Source organism: Telopea speciosissima, chromosome 1 (genome assembly GCF_018873765.1).
Source record: "Telopea speciosissima isolate NSW1024214 ecotype Mountain lineage chromosome 1, Tspe_v1, whole genome shotgun sequence".
Lineage (NCBI taxonomy): Eukaryota > Viridiplantae > Streptophyta > Magnoliopsida > Proteales > Proteaceae > Telopea > Telopea speciosissima.
The window spans coordinates 16,717,191-16,736,778 of record NC_057916.1 but is presented as its reverse complement, the minus strand read 5'-3'; the positions used below and the strand labels follow the sequence as shown (position 1 = coordinate 16,736,778).

General features: G+C 39.8%; 1 protein-coding gene across 3 annotated transcripts in view; it reads right to left on the bottom strand.

Annotated features, from left to right (window-relative positions):
* Positions 1 to 17,076, bottom strand: part of LOC122645373 — a 32,675-nt gene extending 15,599 nt beyond the window's left edge. Inside the window, exons 1-2 of one of the 3 annotated variants that reach the window (XM_043838684.1) lie at positions 16,803 to 17,076; positions 16,208 to 16,390 (exon numbers count right to left, since the gene is read on the bottom strand). In XM_043838684.1, the coding sequence (XP_043694619.1) occupies positions 16,208 to 16,369 (162 nt within the window). In that variant the 5' untranslated portion in view covers positions 16,370 to 16,390; positions 16,803 to 17,076. Of the gene's footprint in view, positions 1 to 16,207; positions 16,391 to 16,506; positions 16,535 to 16,802 lie in introns of those variants that run through there. The other 2 variants (XM_043838688.1, XM_043838693.1) reach the window with 2 other exon arrangements.
* Positions 17,077 to 19,588: the final 2,512 nt, after the last annotated feature.

Below are 19,588 nucleotides of genomic sequence, written 5' to 3'. Positions count from 1 at the left end.
TTGGGGAATTGGAGGTAAGCAAGGGAGATAAAAAAGGAGTGACATAAGCATCCTATTTACTTCTAGTAATGATCTCCCCCTTAAGAGGATGTTGAGGAGAAGAAAAAAAGGGAATAGACTTAAAGAAGGTGACATCCTTCGAGAGAAGTCGCCTTCAGGAAGGAGGGTGGTAGCATTCATACCCTTTTGTTGAATAAGAGTAGCCCAGGAAGATGCACTTGACGGCTTTGGGGTCAAGCTTGGTGCGGGCTGATTTGTTGACATGAACATAACAAACACAACCAAACACTTCTAGAAGCAAGGAGAAGACTGAGGATTGAGAAGAAAGAAGTGCCAGGAGAGGTGGCATCCGGTTTATAAGGAAGGCAGCAGTAAAAAGTGCATCAAACCAAAAGGTCTTAGGCACATGCATACCAAAGAGAAGATTTCTGGTGATTTCCAACAAGTAGCGGATTTTTTCTCTCAGCCACCTCATTTTGTTGAGGGGTGTCAACACATGCCAGTTGATGGATGATGTCATTATCAGTAAAGAACTATTGGAGCCCCTCATACATGTACTCACCCTCCTTATCAGGCCTAACAATTTGAATTCGAGTACCAAACTGAGTACTGATAAATTGATAAAAACTCTTGAAAGCATCATAAACATCACTTTTTTGTTTCAACAAAATAGTCCAAGTGGACCTAGAATAATCATCAACAAACGAAACAAAGTAACGAAATCAAGACAAAGAAGTAGTGGGAGAAGGCCCCCAAACATCAAAATGAACAAGAGAGAAAGGTACAGTAGATCTATTACTATGATAAGGATAAGATGTTAGACAGTGTTTAGCAAAAATACATGATACACACTGAAAAACATGAAAAGAAGGAAAAGAAGGAAAAGAAGTAATGGGATAACTGTCTCCTCATAACAACAAAAGAGGGATGACCCAACGTTGATGTCAAAGCATTACAGACTCCAAAGTACTACGGTCACTCCGACCACAAACATAAGCTGCAGCAGTAGATGAACCAGGTAATCGTGGTTCAAGAAGATAGAGTCCTCCTTTCTCAGTCCCACTGCCAATAACCCTCTTTGTTTCCAAATCCTGAAAAAGACAATAGGAAGGAAAGAAAGTGACAACAACAATTTAAGGATTTGGTTAAATGACTCACTGATAGTAGGTTAGTAGCAAAATCAGGGACATGAAGAACAGACTCAAGAGAAATAGAAGGAGTAACCCTCACATTACCCTTACCAGAGACAGAAGAAAGGGAACCATCAGCAACCCTTACCTTGTCCCGGTTAGAGCAAATGGAATAGGAATCACAATACTGTGACATACCAGTCATGTGGTCGCAGGCTCTAGAGTCAATGATCCAAATAGGAGCAGTAGAGGGTACAGACGAGACCTACAAAGTTGAGGCAGAAGCAGCTGACCCTCCAGGGGTAGAACTAGTAGAGGAGTGACCAAGGTGTGACATCAACCAGCAAAAAGCTGCAATATCACCCTGGGAAAGAGAATCAGGAGTAGGCTGAGGTCCAAATGTCTTAGTCTTGGATGTCACAGAGTGGGCCCTAGCTCCTCCCCGCCTACCACCACGGGCACCAGATGATCCACCATGCATACCAGGGGCTGCCCATGAAGATCCCAACACTTATCCTTAGTGTGCCCCAATTTTCCACAATAATCAGATTTAAATTTTTCACGGTGATCTCCACGAGTTGGCCCTTGGCCTTTTCCCCCCCCCCCCCCACTTCTCCAATCTCAATGGGAACAAGAAACAAGAGCAAATCGCTCCATTGAAGGTACAACATCCATGGTTGTTCTTATGGTTTCCTTACTTTGTAAGTAACTACACACTTCATTCAAGGATGGAAAGGGAGACCTCCCTAAGATCTGCAGACAAATGGGCTCATACTCTAGATTGAGCCCACCAAGTAGAGAGAAGATCCTTTCGACTTCCTGGTTCTTATAGACCTTGACTTCATCTTCAGAGTTGGACAATCGAAGGTACTTGTAGTGATCATATTCCTGCTACAGACTGATAACAGTGTTGTAGTAATCAGAGATGCTTCTATCACCTTGTTTCATATTGACGACTTTTTGGTGGATTTGGTACACCTTTGCATAGTCACCAACTCGATCAAAGGTCCTAGTGATACTATCCCAAATATCTTTTGCAGTTTCCTTGTCCATAAATTTCCTACTAATCTCAAGTTTCATGGAGAAAACCAACCAAGTCATAATTGTGGAGTTCTCAGTCTCCCACTTCAAATATCCTGGATCAGTAGTGGCAAGCTCCTTAATAGAGCCAATAATATACCCCAACTTTCCCCTACTTCGCAGGGACGTCTTCACAGAATGAGACCAATCTAAGTAGTTGGTATTGTTCAACTTCACAACAGAAATTTGGGTGTTGGGGTTATCAAAGGAAGTCATAGTAGGGAAACCACTACTCAGGCTGCTACCAGGAGTTGGTCCACTGACCTCAGAATCATTCCCAGACATAGTACACATAATATGCAGACACTTCAACAGTCAATATAGTGTTCTACTCAAATGGGGAGTACACTTAACCCAAACTACTAAGGCAAACCAGTAAACAAATGACTCCAAATCAACCAGACAAGGAGCAAATGACAAAGCCAGCAGGCATACAGAGAGCAAATACTTGTAGAACACCAACCAAATCCTTCTAACACTCAAGAGTCTTCAGTCCAGAGTACCCAACAAGTATAAAAGGATGTAACCCTTTCATTCTCATTAGCTAATAAGCATCCAAGTCATCCAGCTTTCAAAAAGATTCAAACAAGGAGCAAAAACAGAGCTGGTGGCAGCAAAAGAGAGAGCAACACTCTCTGACCTTCTCCCTTCAAGAACTGATCCCTTGGGGCTTTAAAAGGACACCTCTAGGTGACTCAAATGGGCCTAGCTTCAAAGCAAAACAACCTGAGAGGCAGAATCGAAACTGAGACGAGTGGCTGACGGAAATTCTGGGTTCATCTCCAAGTGCTTCAATGCAGTTTTCCACCCAAGAGACCTCTTCCATTCATCATTTCTTTGAAAATCTAACCACAATAGATCATTCTATGTGAAGTACTTTACATAGTTTGGTCTCAATGGAACCCTTTACATTTCTAGGGTTCCAAGGAGAGTTGGGAAGCAAGAGGAACTAGGTCAACTCTCAAAATCTGCTCTGATACCAAGTAGGAATGTATAATTGAGTTAAATCTTCTCAACACACATATTAGCTTCATTTAATTAACTTCTATGAATTACACAGACCTCCCTAGCGAGGTAAATGGAAATAAGAAAAGAAAGGAAAAATACAACTTAGTCATGTCTTATAACAACACAATGACAGAACTACCCTTATACAAAATATTCTAACTCCTCTAACAGTTACAACCCAGAAACAGGAAACAAAATATTACTAGAAGACTAAATAAGGAAACCCAATAAAACTAGATAACAACCAGAACCAAGCCTACCACCACACACACACACACACACACATATATATATATATATATTCCCACGGTACACATGGGTCCATTCTTTCAACAAACTCATCCTGAGTCTGCATTATAGGTGTCACTTCAACCAACTTTGAGAAGTTATCATGTTGCAACTCTTTCAAAACAAAATTGGAATGTAGATGAGACTTGAGAGGGCTCCAACATACATACATTTGCTTCAGGATTGAGAACACCCTATCAAACTTCCAACCATTTATCGACCAACTCTGATGATGCGTTTCGAAGGATCAAACACTTTCACAATCATGGTTCAAAACTTCTCGATATTTCGCCGAAATATCGCTTAATTTCGTATATCTCGAGCTTACCGAGATGCGAAATCAGGTCGAAATGAAAAAATACCATATTTCGTCGATATCTCGTGAGATATCGTGAGATATCGACGATATCTCGTGAGATATCGACAATATCTCGATATCTCGTGAGATATCGACGAAATATGGTATTTTGGCTTAAAGTGTCACGTGAAGGGGGGCTTTAATACAATATTTCGCAAATTTCGGTCCATATTTCGACCGAGAGCTGCATTTGCTAAGGAATTTCAGTCTTTTGCCTATTCTTCCACTCTTCCAAGCTCTCATCCAACACTCTAGCCATTGTTCAAGCACATTGTTGTCGGATTTTCGCCGGTAAACTCATCGGAGGGTCATCTAAGCTCATCATCCAAGCTTTTTTCCACTATTTAAGGTAAATTCTATTCCTCTAAAACTATTTTTTGAAAAGACTATGTACAAATTTTGTTGGATGGTGATGATATTAATATATGTTAGACACCGGAGGCCGATCTATAGCCTCACGATGTCGAAATTTTTTTCCATATGTATTTTTTTTTTTTTTTTTTTTGGTTTTAAAAATTCATTTTCCTACAATTAAAATAGGAAATAATTAGGGGTAATATGACTTAGATGGTAATGAATTAAATATATGTTAGACACCAATGGCCGATCTACGGCTTCACGGTGTCGGATTTATTTTTCTGCTCTTAAATAATTATTTTAATTTTCGCACATACCACTCCATTGGCATCGGATTATGGTGCATCACAACCTTACGATGGATATAGATATGGATCATCATCATATGGGCGATTTAGTGGGGTAGGGGACTATGACTACCGATCCAGTCCCAGGGACATCTTGGATCATCTTTTGTAAATAACATCTTTGCATACCCTAGCGGACCTAACTACCAACCTCACCACCATACATGCGGCCAATGCCATCGCCTCTTGCGTCGGCGCCAACATCATATCACAATGGATCATCTTCTTCACGAATTGGATCGATTGGTAACCCTAGTTTATATCCTAGGATAGGTTACCTACAGTATGTTGATGATTCCATTTACGTGACACTTGTGGATGACTACACTCGTTTCTTCTCCGATTCTATACCGTGGTCCACATATGTCCTTCAAACAGAGAGCAATGGACGTCGACTCCAGCGAGGCATGAGTGGGATTGATCCAGGGAGGCACAGCAACTACTATTAGCAGTTTAGCACTTGTAATTTGTAACTTAAGTTGTGATTTCATTGATCTATGAACTTGTGAGTTGTGACTTGCGAGTTGCGAGTCTTGTGACTTACTAACTTTGACACTTAGTGTATTGCCTTTAAGGCTTTAAGCGAGTTATTGAATATTATGGAGTTTATGAGAATCATGGCACTCATCAATGTGTATTGGCTTTAACTTGATATGTGATGAAGTTAAATACTATTATTAAATATTAACTGCCTAATCTATGTGTATTTAACTATTTATACATTAGGGTCGGCGACCGTATGTCAATCAAGGGTGCAAGCCCAAAACACCAATTTGAATTCACATTTTTACAATTTTATGGTTTAAATGTGTTTATTAAGCTTAAATAAGGCTGTCCATGAAGTTTCAGGCCTAGATATGGCCAAAAACCCCCCGAGATGGACCCCCGAAATATTGCAGAAAAAATGCAATATTTCGGTCATATTTCGCGATATCTCGGATATTTCGGATATCTCGGTAGGCCCGAGATACCGATATATCGCGAGATATAGTACTATGTTCACAATAAGCACCATCAAAGTAATAAGAATTTCAAAATTTTTCAACGAAAAATCATCTTCTGATTCAATGATAATTTTGTCGGTCTTTGATAACATCTCTACCACTGACCATGAGACGAAATCTTTTCTTTGCCCCTTCTTCGACGAATAAAATAGCAATGGGAAAACGAACTCTGGTCTCAAAATATAGGGTTCCATGGCTAGGTTGGGTTCTGATACCAAATGATACAATCCGGGGTTTGAAAAACCCGGTTCGGATTGCTTACGGACCCACCCAATCAACAAGACTCCGAATTTTAAAAGGGAATGGCAGTTTGGTATATAACCAGAAATATAAAAGGCTACTAAGGCAGGTGAAAGGGAAGGGATTAATAAGAAATTAGTATTTATTGATCAGGGGCAAACTAGGCAATAATATTAAATATGGATAGGGACTGAATTAATAAAGGATAGGGGTATTGGGGATAGCATATTGTGACAAATAAAATTCTGTCACCAAGTCTTTTTCCTCCTCACGTTAAGCAGGGAAGAAACCATAGGACACCAGAAGTTAATTGAACTTTCTTCCCTTGACTCCAAATCCTATGAAACTGTAGGATAAGGTCTGTAATCCCCCCCACTCTCTTGTTTCCCATTAATACCAAACACAGATGACAAGGATTAAGAAGCAAGGAACCAGAACTGAGTTTCATTTTGAAACTTCCAGTTTAGGAAGCGGAAGTCTGATGTTCCCAAACTGTGCAAATTGGGTCGTCCTAAAAAAAAAAAAGAGCATCCCAGTGCACCTCCCACTACTGCAGGGTCTGAAAGGGGCAAACGTACGCAGCCTTGCCTCCTAATTCGCAAGAGAGGCTGTTTCCAAGTTTCGAACCCGCAACCAACAGGTTACAATAGCACAACTTAACCATTGCGTCAAGGCTCGCCCACTATGTATAGTGTTGTTACTATCGCCCAGAAACAGAACAAGGAAGAAGAAAGAAAAAGAATAGGAAGGACAAAGAAGAGGGAAAGAAGAATAGCACACCACAGCCAACCGGCTGCCTCAAAGGCCAAGCAGGTGCATTCAATACTAAAACTACATATTCATTCTCTAATCTCCATCATATTACAAGCATGTTTTAAAAATAAAAAAAATACATTAGGAAACTAAACAAACTAGGAAACTAATCTTAAACAAAACCCTATGCAGCTAATCTATCTAAAACTCCCATATAAAAATAAGTAATGAGAAGTTACAAAACGACATGGCCTGGTTTGGGTCAAAATTTGGCTCAATGATGAACCAGACCATTTCCTTCCTCTATGATCTGTGCCACTTAAGAGGCCCACTTCAATACATTAAAACCACTTCAACATCCACCTAGCATGTAATGTAGTCCTAGATTGGTAGGTAATCCAACTAGGAGCCAATAACCAGCATCTGCTATGAACTAGTAAATCGGGTAGGCCAAAATTGGGAATTTGGTCAAATTAAGATTAGGGTTTGAAGGAACCTAGGGTTTGATGGTAGGGTTAGGCTAAGTTGATGAAGGGGAGTCTATCAATGAAGGTTATGTTAAGTTTTAATGGGGGGGAAAGTGTGCCGAATTGAATTGGCATCAAGCTAGAGATAGGGTTTCGGGTTTTGGAAAAGTGGGAAGTGAGAGAATCTAGGGTTTAGAATGGTCTGTTACAGCTACAACCAGAATCGACTTTCCCAATGGGAGTGAGGAATATTCGATCCAAGTTTGGGTGGATTTTGATGGCTGGTTTGGTCTGTGGAGGTTCTAGGATTTGTGGATGATGTGTAGAGCAAGGTTTAAAATTTCGCGAAATATCGGCGAAATTTCGCCATATTTCGGTAATTTCGACCTATCCGAGACGAGATGTCCAACCGAAATGAAAAAGTTACATATTCGGTCGATATTTCATGAGATATCGAGATATCTCAGTAAATTCTCGATATATCGCGAGATATTGAAAAAAACTCCATTTTCACTTAACAGATCACGTGACACTATGGATAAGAACCATATTTCGTTGGTCTCGGTCTACAGAACTCATTTTTCCTCCTCTTCTCCTCATTTCTTCTCTTCTTCTTGATTTTCTTCTACTCTCCAAGCATTGATATTCATAGTTTCGACGCATTATCACCGAAAACTCATCGGAGGGTCATCTAAGCTCATCATCCAAGCCTTTTTCCACTATTTAAGGTAAATTCTATTTCTCTAAAACTTTTTTTTTTTAAAATACTTTGTACAAATGTTGTTGGATGTTGATGATATTAATATATGTTAGACACCGAAGGCCGATCTACAGCCTCACAGTGTCGAAATTTTTTTTCCATATGTACTTTTTTTTTTTTTCCTGGTTTTAAAAATTCATTTTTCTACAACTAAAATAGAAAATAATTAGGGGTAATATGACTTAGATGGTAATGAATTAAATATATGTTAGACACCAATGGCCGATCTACGGCTTCACGGTGTCGGATTTATTTTTCTGCTCTTAAATAATTATTTTAATTTTCAAAAATTAAGAAAAATATATAAAAAATTAAAAAAAACAGAAATAAATAAGGAAAAATATGAGTTTTAAGTTTAAAAAATAATGAAAAAATATGAAAGTTATTTCTTCATGTTTTGAAATGCATTACATGTATATTATGTTTACTAATTTTTGGTTTTGTTGTGTTAGGTCAATACTTATATTAACATTATATATAAAAAATTGTTTTTAATTATGTGAAAAAGATAAGGGTTCGGGGAAAAATATTAAATAACTATACAAGTATATTAGTGATCTAAAAGTGTCAATTGAAGTACATCTACATTAAGTTTTTTAATCATTTATGTTACTTACATTGCAATAAACAAGTATCATTATGGCGGATCGTGATACACAACGTGCGAAGGGCAAGCAAAAGGTGGGGGAAAGTAGTCAACAAAGGGGGCAGAGGGAAAGAAGAGAACAGAGGGAACAAGAGAGACCAGCCAACCAGCATAGGGGTGACATTGCATGGTTACATGGCACTCCCATTGATGGGGATAAGAGAAAATCTATATGTAACTATTGTCACATACAATTTATGGGAGGTGGGTCCAGTAGACTTAAACAACATCTGACTGGAGGATCAAAAGATGTTGTAGGTTGTCATATGGTCCCTACTGAAGTAGCTAGGGAGATTGGTGATAGTTTGAGGGGAAAGAAGAAGAGGAAGGCTGACAAACAGAGGATAAGAGAACAACTTGAGGATACAGTGAGGAGTTCGATGGGAGGAGGAAGATGATGCCATGATGATGATGAGGACATTGCAGTACCTGATGACATACAAACAACAGAGGAGGCTAGGGATTTTAGGCGGACTGTTTCAAGGAATAGAGTAAGTTTTCAAGATGATCAGCAGAGACAGAGAGTAGGGGGTAGTGGAGGAGCTGGCGATTCTGGAGGTTCTAAATCTTTTAATCCTTTTAGAAGATCACAAAGTGTGAAGGCAGCCCCAACACCTCTACCAATACCAGTACCACCATCAGTATCTGATCCTAAATTGCATAAGAAGAAAGGAAGCAGTCAACCCAGAATCAAAGGAGCATGGAAGGGGATGAAGGGATTGGTTAAAGAATCAATAACTAAGTGGATGCTATACCATACCATCCCAGCAAACACTGCACAAGGCCCCTATTATGATACCATGATAGATACCATTACAGAGGCTAGCCCAAGATTCAAGGGCCCCACCCCATATGAGGTAATGAATGTTTATCTACCTCAACAAAAGAGTGAGATTGATGAGTACATTAGTGAGATGAGGAGTATGTGGGAGACATATGGGGTGATTATAATGGCAGATGGATGGACTGGGCCTACAAGAAAGTACATCATCAATTTCATGGTTTATTGTGATGGGAGGACAGTGTTCCTCAAATCTGTGGATGCATCCAAAGAGATAAAAGGATGGAAAATATATTTACAGATTGTTAAAGGAAGTAGTGGAAAAAGATGTGGGTATTGAGAATGTTGTCCAGATTGTAACGGACAATGGAAGCAACTTCAAGCTGGCCGGTGAGAAGATGATGAATAATAGTAAATACCGGCTCTTCTGGACTCCTTGTGCAGCCCATTGCATTGACTTAATGCTAAAGGATATGGGAAAGTTAAAGTTGGTGAAGACTGTGGTTGAAAGTGCAAGACAAGTCACCAACTTTGTATACAACCACTCCTATGCAAACAATCTATTGAGGGAAAAATGTGGGGGTGACTTGGTTAGGCCTAGCATCACAAGATTTGCCACCAACTACATTGCCCTCAAAAGCATTGAGACAAAAAAGGCCGGGCTGAGAAGTATGTTTGCTTCTGAGGAGTGGTTCGGATGGATGGGTTCCAAGACTGCAAGTGAGAGGGAAGCACAAACAACGATGTCATCTGAGGACTTCTGGACCAAACTAAGCAAAGTGGTGAAAGTTTTGGAGGCAGTAGTTAGAGTTCTACATGTTGCTAACTCCGCTCTGAAGGGCCCAACCATGCCAGTCCTATATGCTACAATAGACTTGATGAAAGATAGTGTCTACAGTGTGGTTCCTCGCAGTAGCAAACATTTCTTAGATATCATCAATGCTCGCTGGGAGAATCAACTTATGCATCCACTGCATAAGGCTGGTGAGTAAATTTGTTTTATATTTACTAATTCATAGTATTATTATTTACTAATTACCTATGCATTTGACAATACCTCTATTCTATATGTCATATTTCAGCATACTACTTGAACCCTAAGTATCAATATAACAATAGGCTTGGGTTGGAAACTCAACTTATTGATGCTGTGAAACAAGTAGTGAAGAAGTTGGAGCCAGATGGTGCACTACAAGCAATTTGCAACACTGATGTGAGTCTTACAATTCATTTGGAAACTCAACTTATTGCTGCTTTCAAACAAGTAGTGAAGAAGTACTTACTAATTTTCCACATGGGTGTAGATCAAGGTATTTAGGGATGCATTGGGAAGCTTTGGGCGAAGGCTGCGATCTGGCAAAGCACGTGGTGATCTGGTAATTCTTTTAAGTTTTAAATTACATATGTATTGAAATTTGAAAGTTAAAACAACATTTGACACATGTCTTTTTTGTTGTAAACTTGTAATGCAGCTGAATGGTGGGTGTTGTATGGGGAATCGGTTGAGAACTTAAGAAGAATAGCAATTAAAGTCCTTGCCCAAACATGTTCTTCATCTGGTTGTGAGAGGAACTGGAGTACCTTTGCACTCATCCACTCCAAGAGGCGCAACAGATTGGGGTCTCAACGTTTATCTAACATGGTGTATGTGCACTACAACTTGAGGCTGAAACTGCAACACATACTCATGGGACATGAAGGACAGAGGGGCACTATTGATCTCGCTGACATCTTTCAAGTTGACTCAGACGATGAGAACCCTATTGTGGATTAGGTGAGGGGTAGAGGTGAGCCAGTGTTGGATGAGGAGGGAGGTAGGCCCGACCCCATGATAGCTTCTGAGATTGGTGCTGCTGTGGATGAGTATATGGCTGATGAGGGTCAGATACATACACGGGAAGCCTCACCCATACCATTCTAGCCCACTGGTGGCAATATTGCTGATGGTGAAGACTGGTCCAAGTCCTCAAATAATGATGATGGTGGTGATGGTGATGCTGGTGGTGGTGATGCTAGTGGTGGTGATGCTGGTAAAGAATTTAACGGCATGCAAGAGCATTATGTGGTAGGCCAAGATACGGCGCCTGTAGAGCCACTCTGATTCACTAGAGAGACACAGTTTGATCATGCCACACAAGATACGGACCACGGAGCACATGCCCCCGCACCTCTACCCTCAGGACACCCCCTACAACCATACAGCAGGAAGCGTAGGGGTCGACAAACACAGTTGCAACCTGATCACGTGGACATTGATGACCTATCTAGCTCTGTTGGTGGTTTGAGTATGGGTGATAGGGAGGGAGGACCGACTGGACATTGGCGTGCCCCATCTTTTGACGCACATACCACTCCATTGGCATCGGATTATGGTGCATCACAACCTTACGGTGGATATGGATATGGATATGGATATGGATCATCATCATATGGGCAGTTTACTGGGGTAGGGGACTATGACTACCAGTCCCAGTCCCAGGGACATACTGGATCATCTTTTGTAGATAACATCTTTGCATACCCTAGCAGGACTAGCTACCAACCTCACCAGCCATATATGCAGCCAATGCCAACGCCTCTTGCGCCGGCACCGACATCATATCACAGTGGATCATCTTCTTCACGGACTAGATCGATTGGTAACCCTAATTTATATCCTAGGATTGAATATCTACAATATGTTGATGACTCCATTTACATGACACTTGTGGATGACTACACTCGTTTCTTCTCCGATTCTATACCGTGGTCCACATATGTCCTTCAAACAGAGAACAATGGACGTCGACTCCAGCGGGGTATGAGTGGGATTGATCCAGGGAGGCACAGCAACTATTATTAGCATTTGTAACTTATAAGTTGTAATTTGTGAACTTGTGAAGTTGTGACTCTGACACTTTCTGTATTGCCTTTAAGGCTTTAAGCATTTGAGCTATTGAGTTTTGACTTTTGAGTTATTGACTATTAATGTATTATGGAGTCTATGAGAATATGATTATGAATTATGTCTTATGAGTTTTAATTAGTTTGTTTACATTTCTTTTATGTCTTTAAGACTTTAACTGCCTAACCAATATGTATTTAACCAAGGTTTATACATTAGGGTCGGCGACCGTATGTCAATCAAGGGTGCAAGCCCAAAACACCAATTTCAATTCATGTTTTTGCAATTTTATGGTTTAAATGTGTTTATTTATCTTAAATAAGGGTGTCCATGAAGTTTCAGGCCTAAATATGGCTAACTAACCCCCGAGATGGACCCCCAAAATATTGCAGAAAAAATGCAATATTTCGGGAATATTTCATGATATTTCGGATATCTCGGTAGGCCCGAGATACCGATATATCGCGAAATATTAAACCTTGGTTTAGAGATGGGGGGAATGCTAGGGTTTGGTGAATTATTGGATTAGAAGAAGAATTGAAGTTGGGAAGGATTCAACTTACTGTTGTTGAAGAACTTCTTGAACAGCAGCTTGAAAATGTCCTGGAACTGTTGCAGAGAATGTCCAGCAAGTAGAAAGTGGCTTCAAGTGATCAAGTAGGGCAAAGGTGGGGGTTGTTGAAGAGTTCAGTAGAAGGGGGATGGGAATTAAGTAGCTATCTCATGATTCTGCAATGCTCAAAAACAATCTTTGTATTCATTCAATCGTGGGCTCAACTAAGCAATTACAACTATATTTATAGCCACAATGGCTGAACATAGAAACTAAAATCAAACTCAAACTAGGACTCAAAGTAGAACTAGAATTCAAACTAAAACTAGCATTCCCAACTAGGATTCAAAGCTAAATCCCAACAAGGATTACAGCTCTAAATAGAACTCAAAAAAAAAGACAAGTAAAAATTAAATAAACTCTAAACCTAATCCCACGATTTAGTGCTGGTGTAGGGGAAATCCCTACACCTAAACTACTGCTGGTGTAGGGAGGAATCCCTACACCTGTGGCTGGTTTTAGACGGCCGATTTACATCAGCATGATTGCCCGGAATGCATCTGTTAGCACAGACAATTAGCTTAACGCATGTACCCAGCATATGTAGACAGTGCTTGCCACAAGAGAAAAAATAGGCACCACTATTCCTCAAGAAGGATATAAAGCCTTTTGAATTTTTACAAAAGCAAAGATAAACATCCATAGGGGAAGAGAAAAAGGAAAATGTCATTGAGTTAACACTTTGTAATCCTAGCAATTGTCCCAATTCCAGAAACAAAGGAGTCTCGCATACAGACCACACCCATGCATGCACAAGCCAGGAACACAACCAAGATGCACCACCCATAGTTGTCAACATAGTACTAAAACTCGCGAAATTTCGGTCGAGATATTGAATATTTCGAGTATCTCGACCTGTCCGAAACGAAACGCAAATCCGATATGAAATAATGCAATATTTCGGAAATTTCGGTGAAATTTCGAAAATCTCGGTAATTTCGGTCATCTCGTTTTGAAAATTTCGGAAATCTCGGTCATTTTTGGCATTTTACACCCACAGAAAAATACCATATTTCGACAAAATTTCAGTATCTCGGAAACTTCTGTCAAACCGAAACACCGAAACGAAACGAGATTTAGTACCATGGTACTTGTCAAGGCAGCTAGGCAACCCAAGGCGGCAGAGGGATAAAAACCAAGACAACTTTCCAGCAAAGGGCGGCTGGATGCCTAGGCGACACCTTAACAACTATGGCAACACCCTATCCATAACTAAGCCCACACACACACAAACACCCCCTCCCTCTCAAAGCAAATATGCCACTAGTTGCACAACAGAAGCACCACACCTTGCACCTTTAAGAAAATGAGGGAACTGTTTCAATGCATACAGGGAAGTGAAGCATATCCATTGGAACGAGCAATTCAAACGGAATGCAAAATTACAAATCCTTCTAAACAAGCAGAGAATATCGCATTGTCTCCATAGGCTCATCAACCATTCAGCTAATAGCATTCACAATAACCCCTTCTGTTAGAACATGATCAAAGCCTTTATTCAGACCATATCCCAGCCCACTTTCAATGATAGGCCACTCTTTATTGGAATTGCCCTCCAGGATAGGACCTGAATATGCACCAACCCCATCACCGAAGCTTAATACGATTACTTCTCAAATCCAAGAAGGCTCCGGATTCCAAAGTGAACATCCATCAAGGTTTAGCTTTTTTTTCTTGGGAGGGAGGGAGATGTTCCACAGAAGCACCACCTTGTCTCTCCTCTGAAAGTATCAATGTACACCAGTCCATAAAAATCTGGCTCACGGAAGCATCTCTAAACATGTCATCTGCAGCTGCCCAATCAGAAACCTTCACCTTTAGTCCTGTCCACCACCATGTGGGCCTGTGTAAATTGGTCTTTAGACTGTCTTGCAATGCACCCCTACCAAATATGCCACAACTCCAAGCCCAAAAACATTGAACTCAAAAGTCCTTCATGAAGCACCAAAATTCAACCAAAACCATCTCCGAGGAGCTAACCAAATAATTCTTAAGAAGATTTGATGTTTTCAACCAGTTCTACAACCTTTCATTCAAGTAATCATGGACCATGTAGCATTTTCAAGCTAGCTTGATAACAGACAATAAAAGAATTATGATTCTGTAAAAACACCCAAACATGCTAACTCCATATCTAATCACATTTTTCTTCTTTTAATTGAACCAAAATAAAACTTCTAGAAAACTTGGTCTAAGAAGCTCCGTTCCAGTGAATCTAAACTGTAATGTCAAGTTCAAATGTTTAAAGTGTTGAAAATGCCTCGAAATTCAAGTAGTTGTAGGCCTGTGAAGCTACTGGGGCAATGCCCCCCAGGTATCCCAACAGGCCAAACTTTGCTTATTCAATCTAGAATATTGTACATTAAATTTGAGGGAAAAGCTTATTCATATGTTGGTGAGAAACCCCCAAAATCTCCAAATCACAACCATATCCTTGTTACTTTTAGTCAATTTAACATTACCAACTAATATAATTGACATTTCTATCCAAAAAAAAAAAAAAGAAGAAAAGCAAAGAGAAAACATGTTTCATATAGTATAACACAAATAGTGGGCAAGCCTTGGCTTAACGGTTAAGTTGCGCTATTGCAAACTGTTGGTTGTGGCCTGTGGGTTCAAAACTTGGAAACAGCCTCTCCTATGAAGCAAGTGGTAAGCTGAGTATATTTGCTTCTCCCAGATCCTGTAGTAGTGGGAGTCTCATGCACTGGGACACTCTTTTATATAGTGTAACACACATACCATCACGGGTAAAAAAAGGGCCTACCCAGTGCACGAGGCTCCCGCCACTGCAGGGTCTGGGGATGGTCATAATGTACGCACCCTTACCCCACTTTGCAGAGAGGCTGTTTCCTGACTCAAATCAGTGACCACTAGGTTGCAACAGACTATAGGTATGAAAATATAAAAAATCTAGTGAATTAATCAAATCATAGTAGTTTGTGCTCCCACATTCCAAATCAAAATGACATAATGTAACACACATCCATGTTAGCTATAAAGAACAACAGAGGATAGCCACTTAATTGCAAGTGTAGGTATCAAAAGTGTGTACTTAGTTAGACCATGCCAAAATGCAACTATGGACTGCTAGATGGTGCCTTGACAATAGCTGTCTGGTTTACAAAATATATTGGCAACTAAGCCCAGTAAAAAATGAACATTATCTCAAGAAGAGTATGCAAAATTCAATCATGTCCCACGGGAAAGTAAAAGAAAGGACCACAGGGAATTTCATTAAATAATTATTTTAGAAAGCACAGATGCACAAGTGGTGAAGCTTGATCCTCAACCAAATGAAAAGGTATTATCTAGTTCCAGATTTTTTCCATTTAAATCCGTATCTGCGCCAGAAAAAAAATTTCCTACAGGTATTCATCTTTTAAGTGACCGATTTGTAACACCCAAAATTCAGAGACAGTTTAAACAAAGCCAAGAAAATCAGTAAACAGACCCAATTGACAGTAGTGACAAAGAAACTAAAAACTTACCTTTTCTTTTATAATTTCTTCCCTCTTTGAAGTCTGCTGCTGCTTCTGGGAAATACTTGGACTTGTGTCAAGTTCATTGACCAGTTGCTGTTTCCACTCAAACTGGGATGTGATGATGAGTATCAGCAGCAGAAAAACAAGTACCATTGGTCTTGACATCATTACAATCAGCTCTCACATAACCTGTTAAATAATTTAAAGGATAAGTATAACAAACATCAAATAAACTTCAAGAATGATTAACCAGGCTTCTGAACCCCCCCCCCCCCCCCGGAATTCTACGGGACATAAAATGGTACCGTATAAGATGATTCTTGAGATCAGCCCACATCATATAAAAAAAAAAAAAAAGCCTCAATTTGTCCATGAAGATCAACAAGAACACATTGATATAGCAGAAACTAAGCTATTACTTCAGTTACAAGTCTCCCGAGTTCTTTGCCGCTGAGACCTAAATTATTGATTTTCCATCGTCCAGAATGAAACAGTAACAAATTGGCCCCAAGTTTTCATGTAACTGAAAACCCTGATAAGTTCATGAGAAGTCAACAAAGGGGGAAAAAAAGAGAAACAAAAAGGCAAAGAGAAAACTCACAGATCGAATCTCGAAAAGACCAGCATCTCATTAAAAAAAATATATAGAATTTCTTCCGATCTCTTCAAAGATGCAAAAAAACAGTCTCTTCACCCGCAGAGATGGTGAGAGATGTGAGAGGTTAAATAGTCGATGCAGCCTTAACTCCAACCTCGCTAATTCGACTTGATAGTGGACAATTAGCTTCAGAGTTACAGGTTCTGTAATTTCGTTAACGAAGATAGAAAATCGGCTAATAACCTCTCCAAATGAACTTCTTGGTGCTACTATCCACGCGGGCTTGGCTGGCAAAGAACTGTAATAGTCACTCAAAGTCTCCGTGGTAGTAGTAATTTTCTTTTGCCCTTTTCTTGTTTCTTCGTTTTTTCCAAAAAACAGTGACACAGAGTCGCAGTCCCACAGACCCCTTTTTTCCGGTAAAACGCAGTAGCGCAGACGAGCACACACGCGTCAGGAGATTACCTAATTCGTGATTAATTTTTTAATTGAAAATCCGACTTCAGAGTTCAGAAAAAAAAAAATTTAACTTTGAGGTCCAAAGCGTTTGTAATAATCACCAAAACCTCCATTTTGTGGTGTCTTAAGAATTTAATGGGAGAGCTTTCCCGTGTAGAGTGACATATACGGAGGAATCTGTGCACAGTCACAATGATCTGTCTATATGGAATACTAAAATTGGCATTATAACAAGCAATTAGGCTCCTCTATGGCGAGCGCAAATCATGTACTTATACAAGGACATGATCCGATCTCTTCTACTGCGGGGGGTGTACTGGAAGATGTTCGATGTGGCACTAGGCATCGACATGTGGCCTGGGTGCTATTCAAACGGACATGGATCAAGCTGGAAATGAGGATTTCAAAATTATGAAATCCTTCTCTCCATCGTATGTGCACCACACTCACCTATGCTTCATCTATCCGTGATCGTTCGAATGGCACCCAGGCAACGTGTCGACACTTGATGGTGTGTTAAACATCTTCTAGTGCACCCCCACGCTGTAGATGAGCTGGATCTTATTATACCAAGGTATGTTGTCTTGGATCCAGATCCTCTACTGCCGAGCTGCCCAGTCCTGCCGTGCTACGCAGACACATCAAGGTGGGAAATGACCGCCTTACCCCACTTGGGGTAAGGAGCTCGGGCAAGGGTAAGTTGGTCATTTCTCACCTTATTGTGTCTACACAGCACGACAGGACAGGGTAGCTCGGTGATAGAGGATCCAAATGCATGTTGTCTCACCTAAAGGATCATTATTCTCTGTTGTCTGCTGCCTGAACAACACCTGCTGTCCCCTCACATGGAGGTGAAATGACGACTTAACCTCCTTGCCCGAACACACTACCCAAGGGAGATTAAGTCGTTATTTCACGTCCCATGTGAAGGGACAGCACTGTGCTGTTCGAACAGCGAATAGCGGAGGATAAAAATTCCTCACCCAATAAAGTCAAGTTTCCAATATGAGTCCAAATATAAAGAACATCAACTCATGTCATGTCATTAGGTAACTTTCAATGTGAAATAGGCATGGTTACACGTTAAAAGATGAATCCAGAATTTTATATATCTGAAGAGTGGGAGAAAGTTTCTCCACCCATTTTTAGAGTTCCCTCCAACAGCAATAAAAGTGATGGAATTTAGTTATTGTGGGTGAAATAACCTTAGTCCTTTGACTCCTTTCATTTTACTGAATCCTACTGTTATCTCTTTTTAAGGGGAAGAGTTTTCTGGGAGCATGGCCTTTGCCCCATCATGGGTGTCGGTGAAAGCGCACAATGAAGCATCAACAGCGACAAGATTTTGGACTTTCATAGGGGTGGAGCTGTCATTTCGCCTCCTCATGTGTCTGGATGCTCCTCCAAAATACACACTCATTGTGGGTTAAAAAAAAAAATGGGTCATCCTTTCATTATAGTGAATCCTAGCGATATCTTTTTTCAAGTATTGTATTTGGAGGTCAATTTAATGTATTTCCTCTATTGGTTCGGAGTTGAACTTGACGAATAAGACGAGTGTGTAACATTTTATAACATGGACACAGTCATGCTTGCAAACATTATAATTATATGACGTGAATCACAACCCAACTAAATACGATGATTGCAATCTATTTCCCCTCCTAAGGAAGTCAACGGGGTGAATTCGGAGCGGCATTTTAGTTCAGCGATATAATTAGTATCCACTAAGAAGTTATATATCCAAATTTGAATCCGATAAGATCTGATTATACAGTTTAATCAATAAATATAAATAATATAAAAATAATGCACAATTATTCATACTTGATGAGAATATTAAAAATATACAAATATATAACGAGATGTCTAAATAACACCTCTATAGGTGTATTTAGAATTTGACACATTCTTTTAATTATCCCTTTGTTTTATTTTCAGAAGTTCTTTAAGATATAGGCATTAAAAGTGTTTTCAAAAAATAATTTGAAAGTGACTTATCATTATATTATTGTCAAAATCTATCATTGTCTTTCATATTTCTCAAGTACTCAAGTGAAATGCCAATATTTACCCTCATTAGGGAAAAAAATGTGTTATACTAAAAAGACAAAAAAGTAAGGTTGCAAATTATTAAACACCTCGAGGAGTGTCAATATGAAAATATTTTATATAACACATATAGAGCTTGAGTTCTTAAATAATTATAGATAATAGAGTGAATATTATCTGTACAGAAACATGAGGCTGTAAGTTATAGATGTGGACATCGTCATGAGAGAAGGAACCAAAGGGACAGAGACAAAGGGGGAGAACTAGAAGAGGAGGAA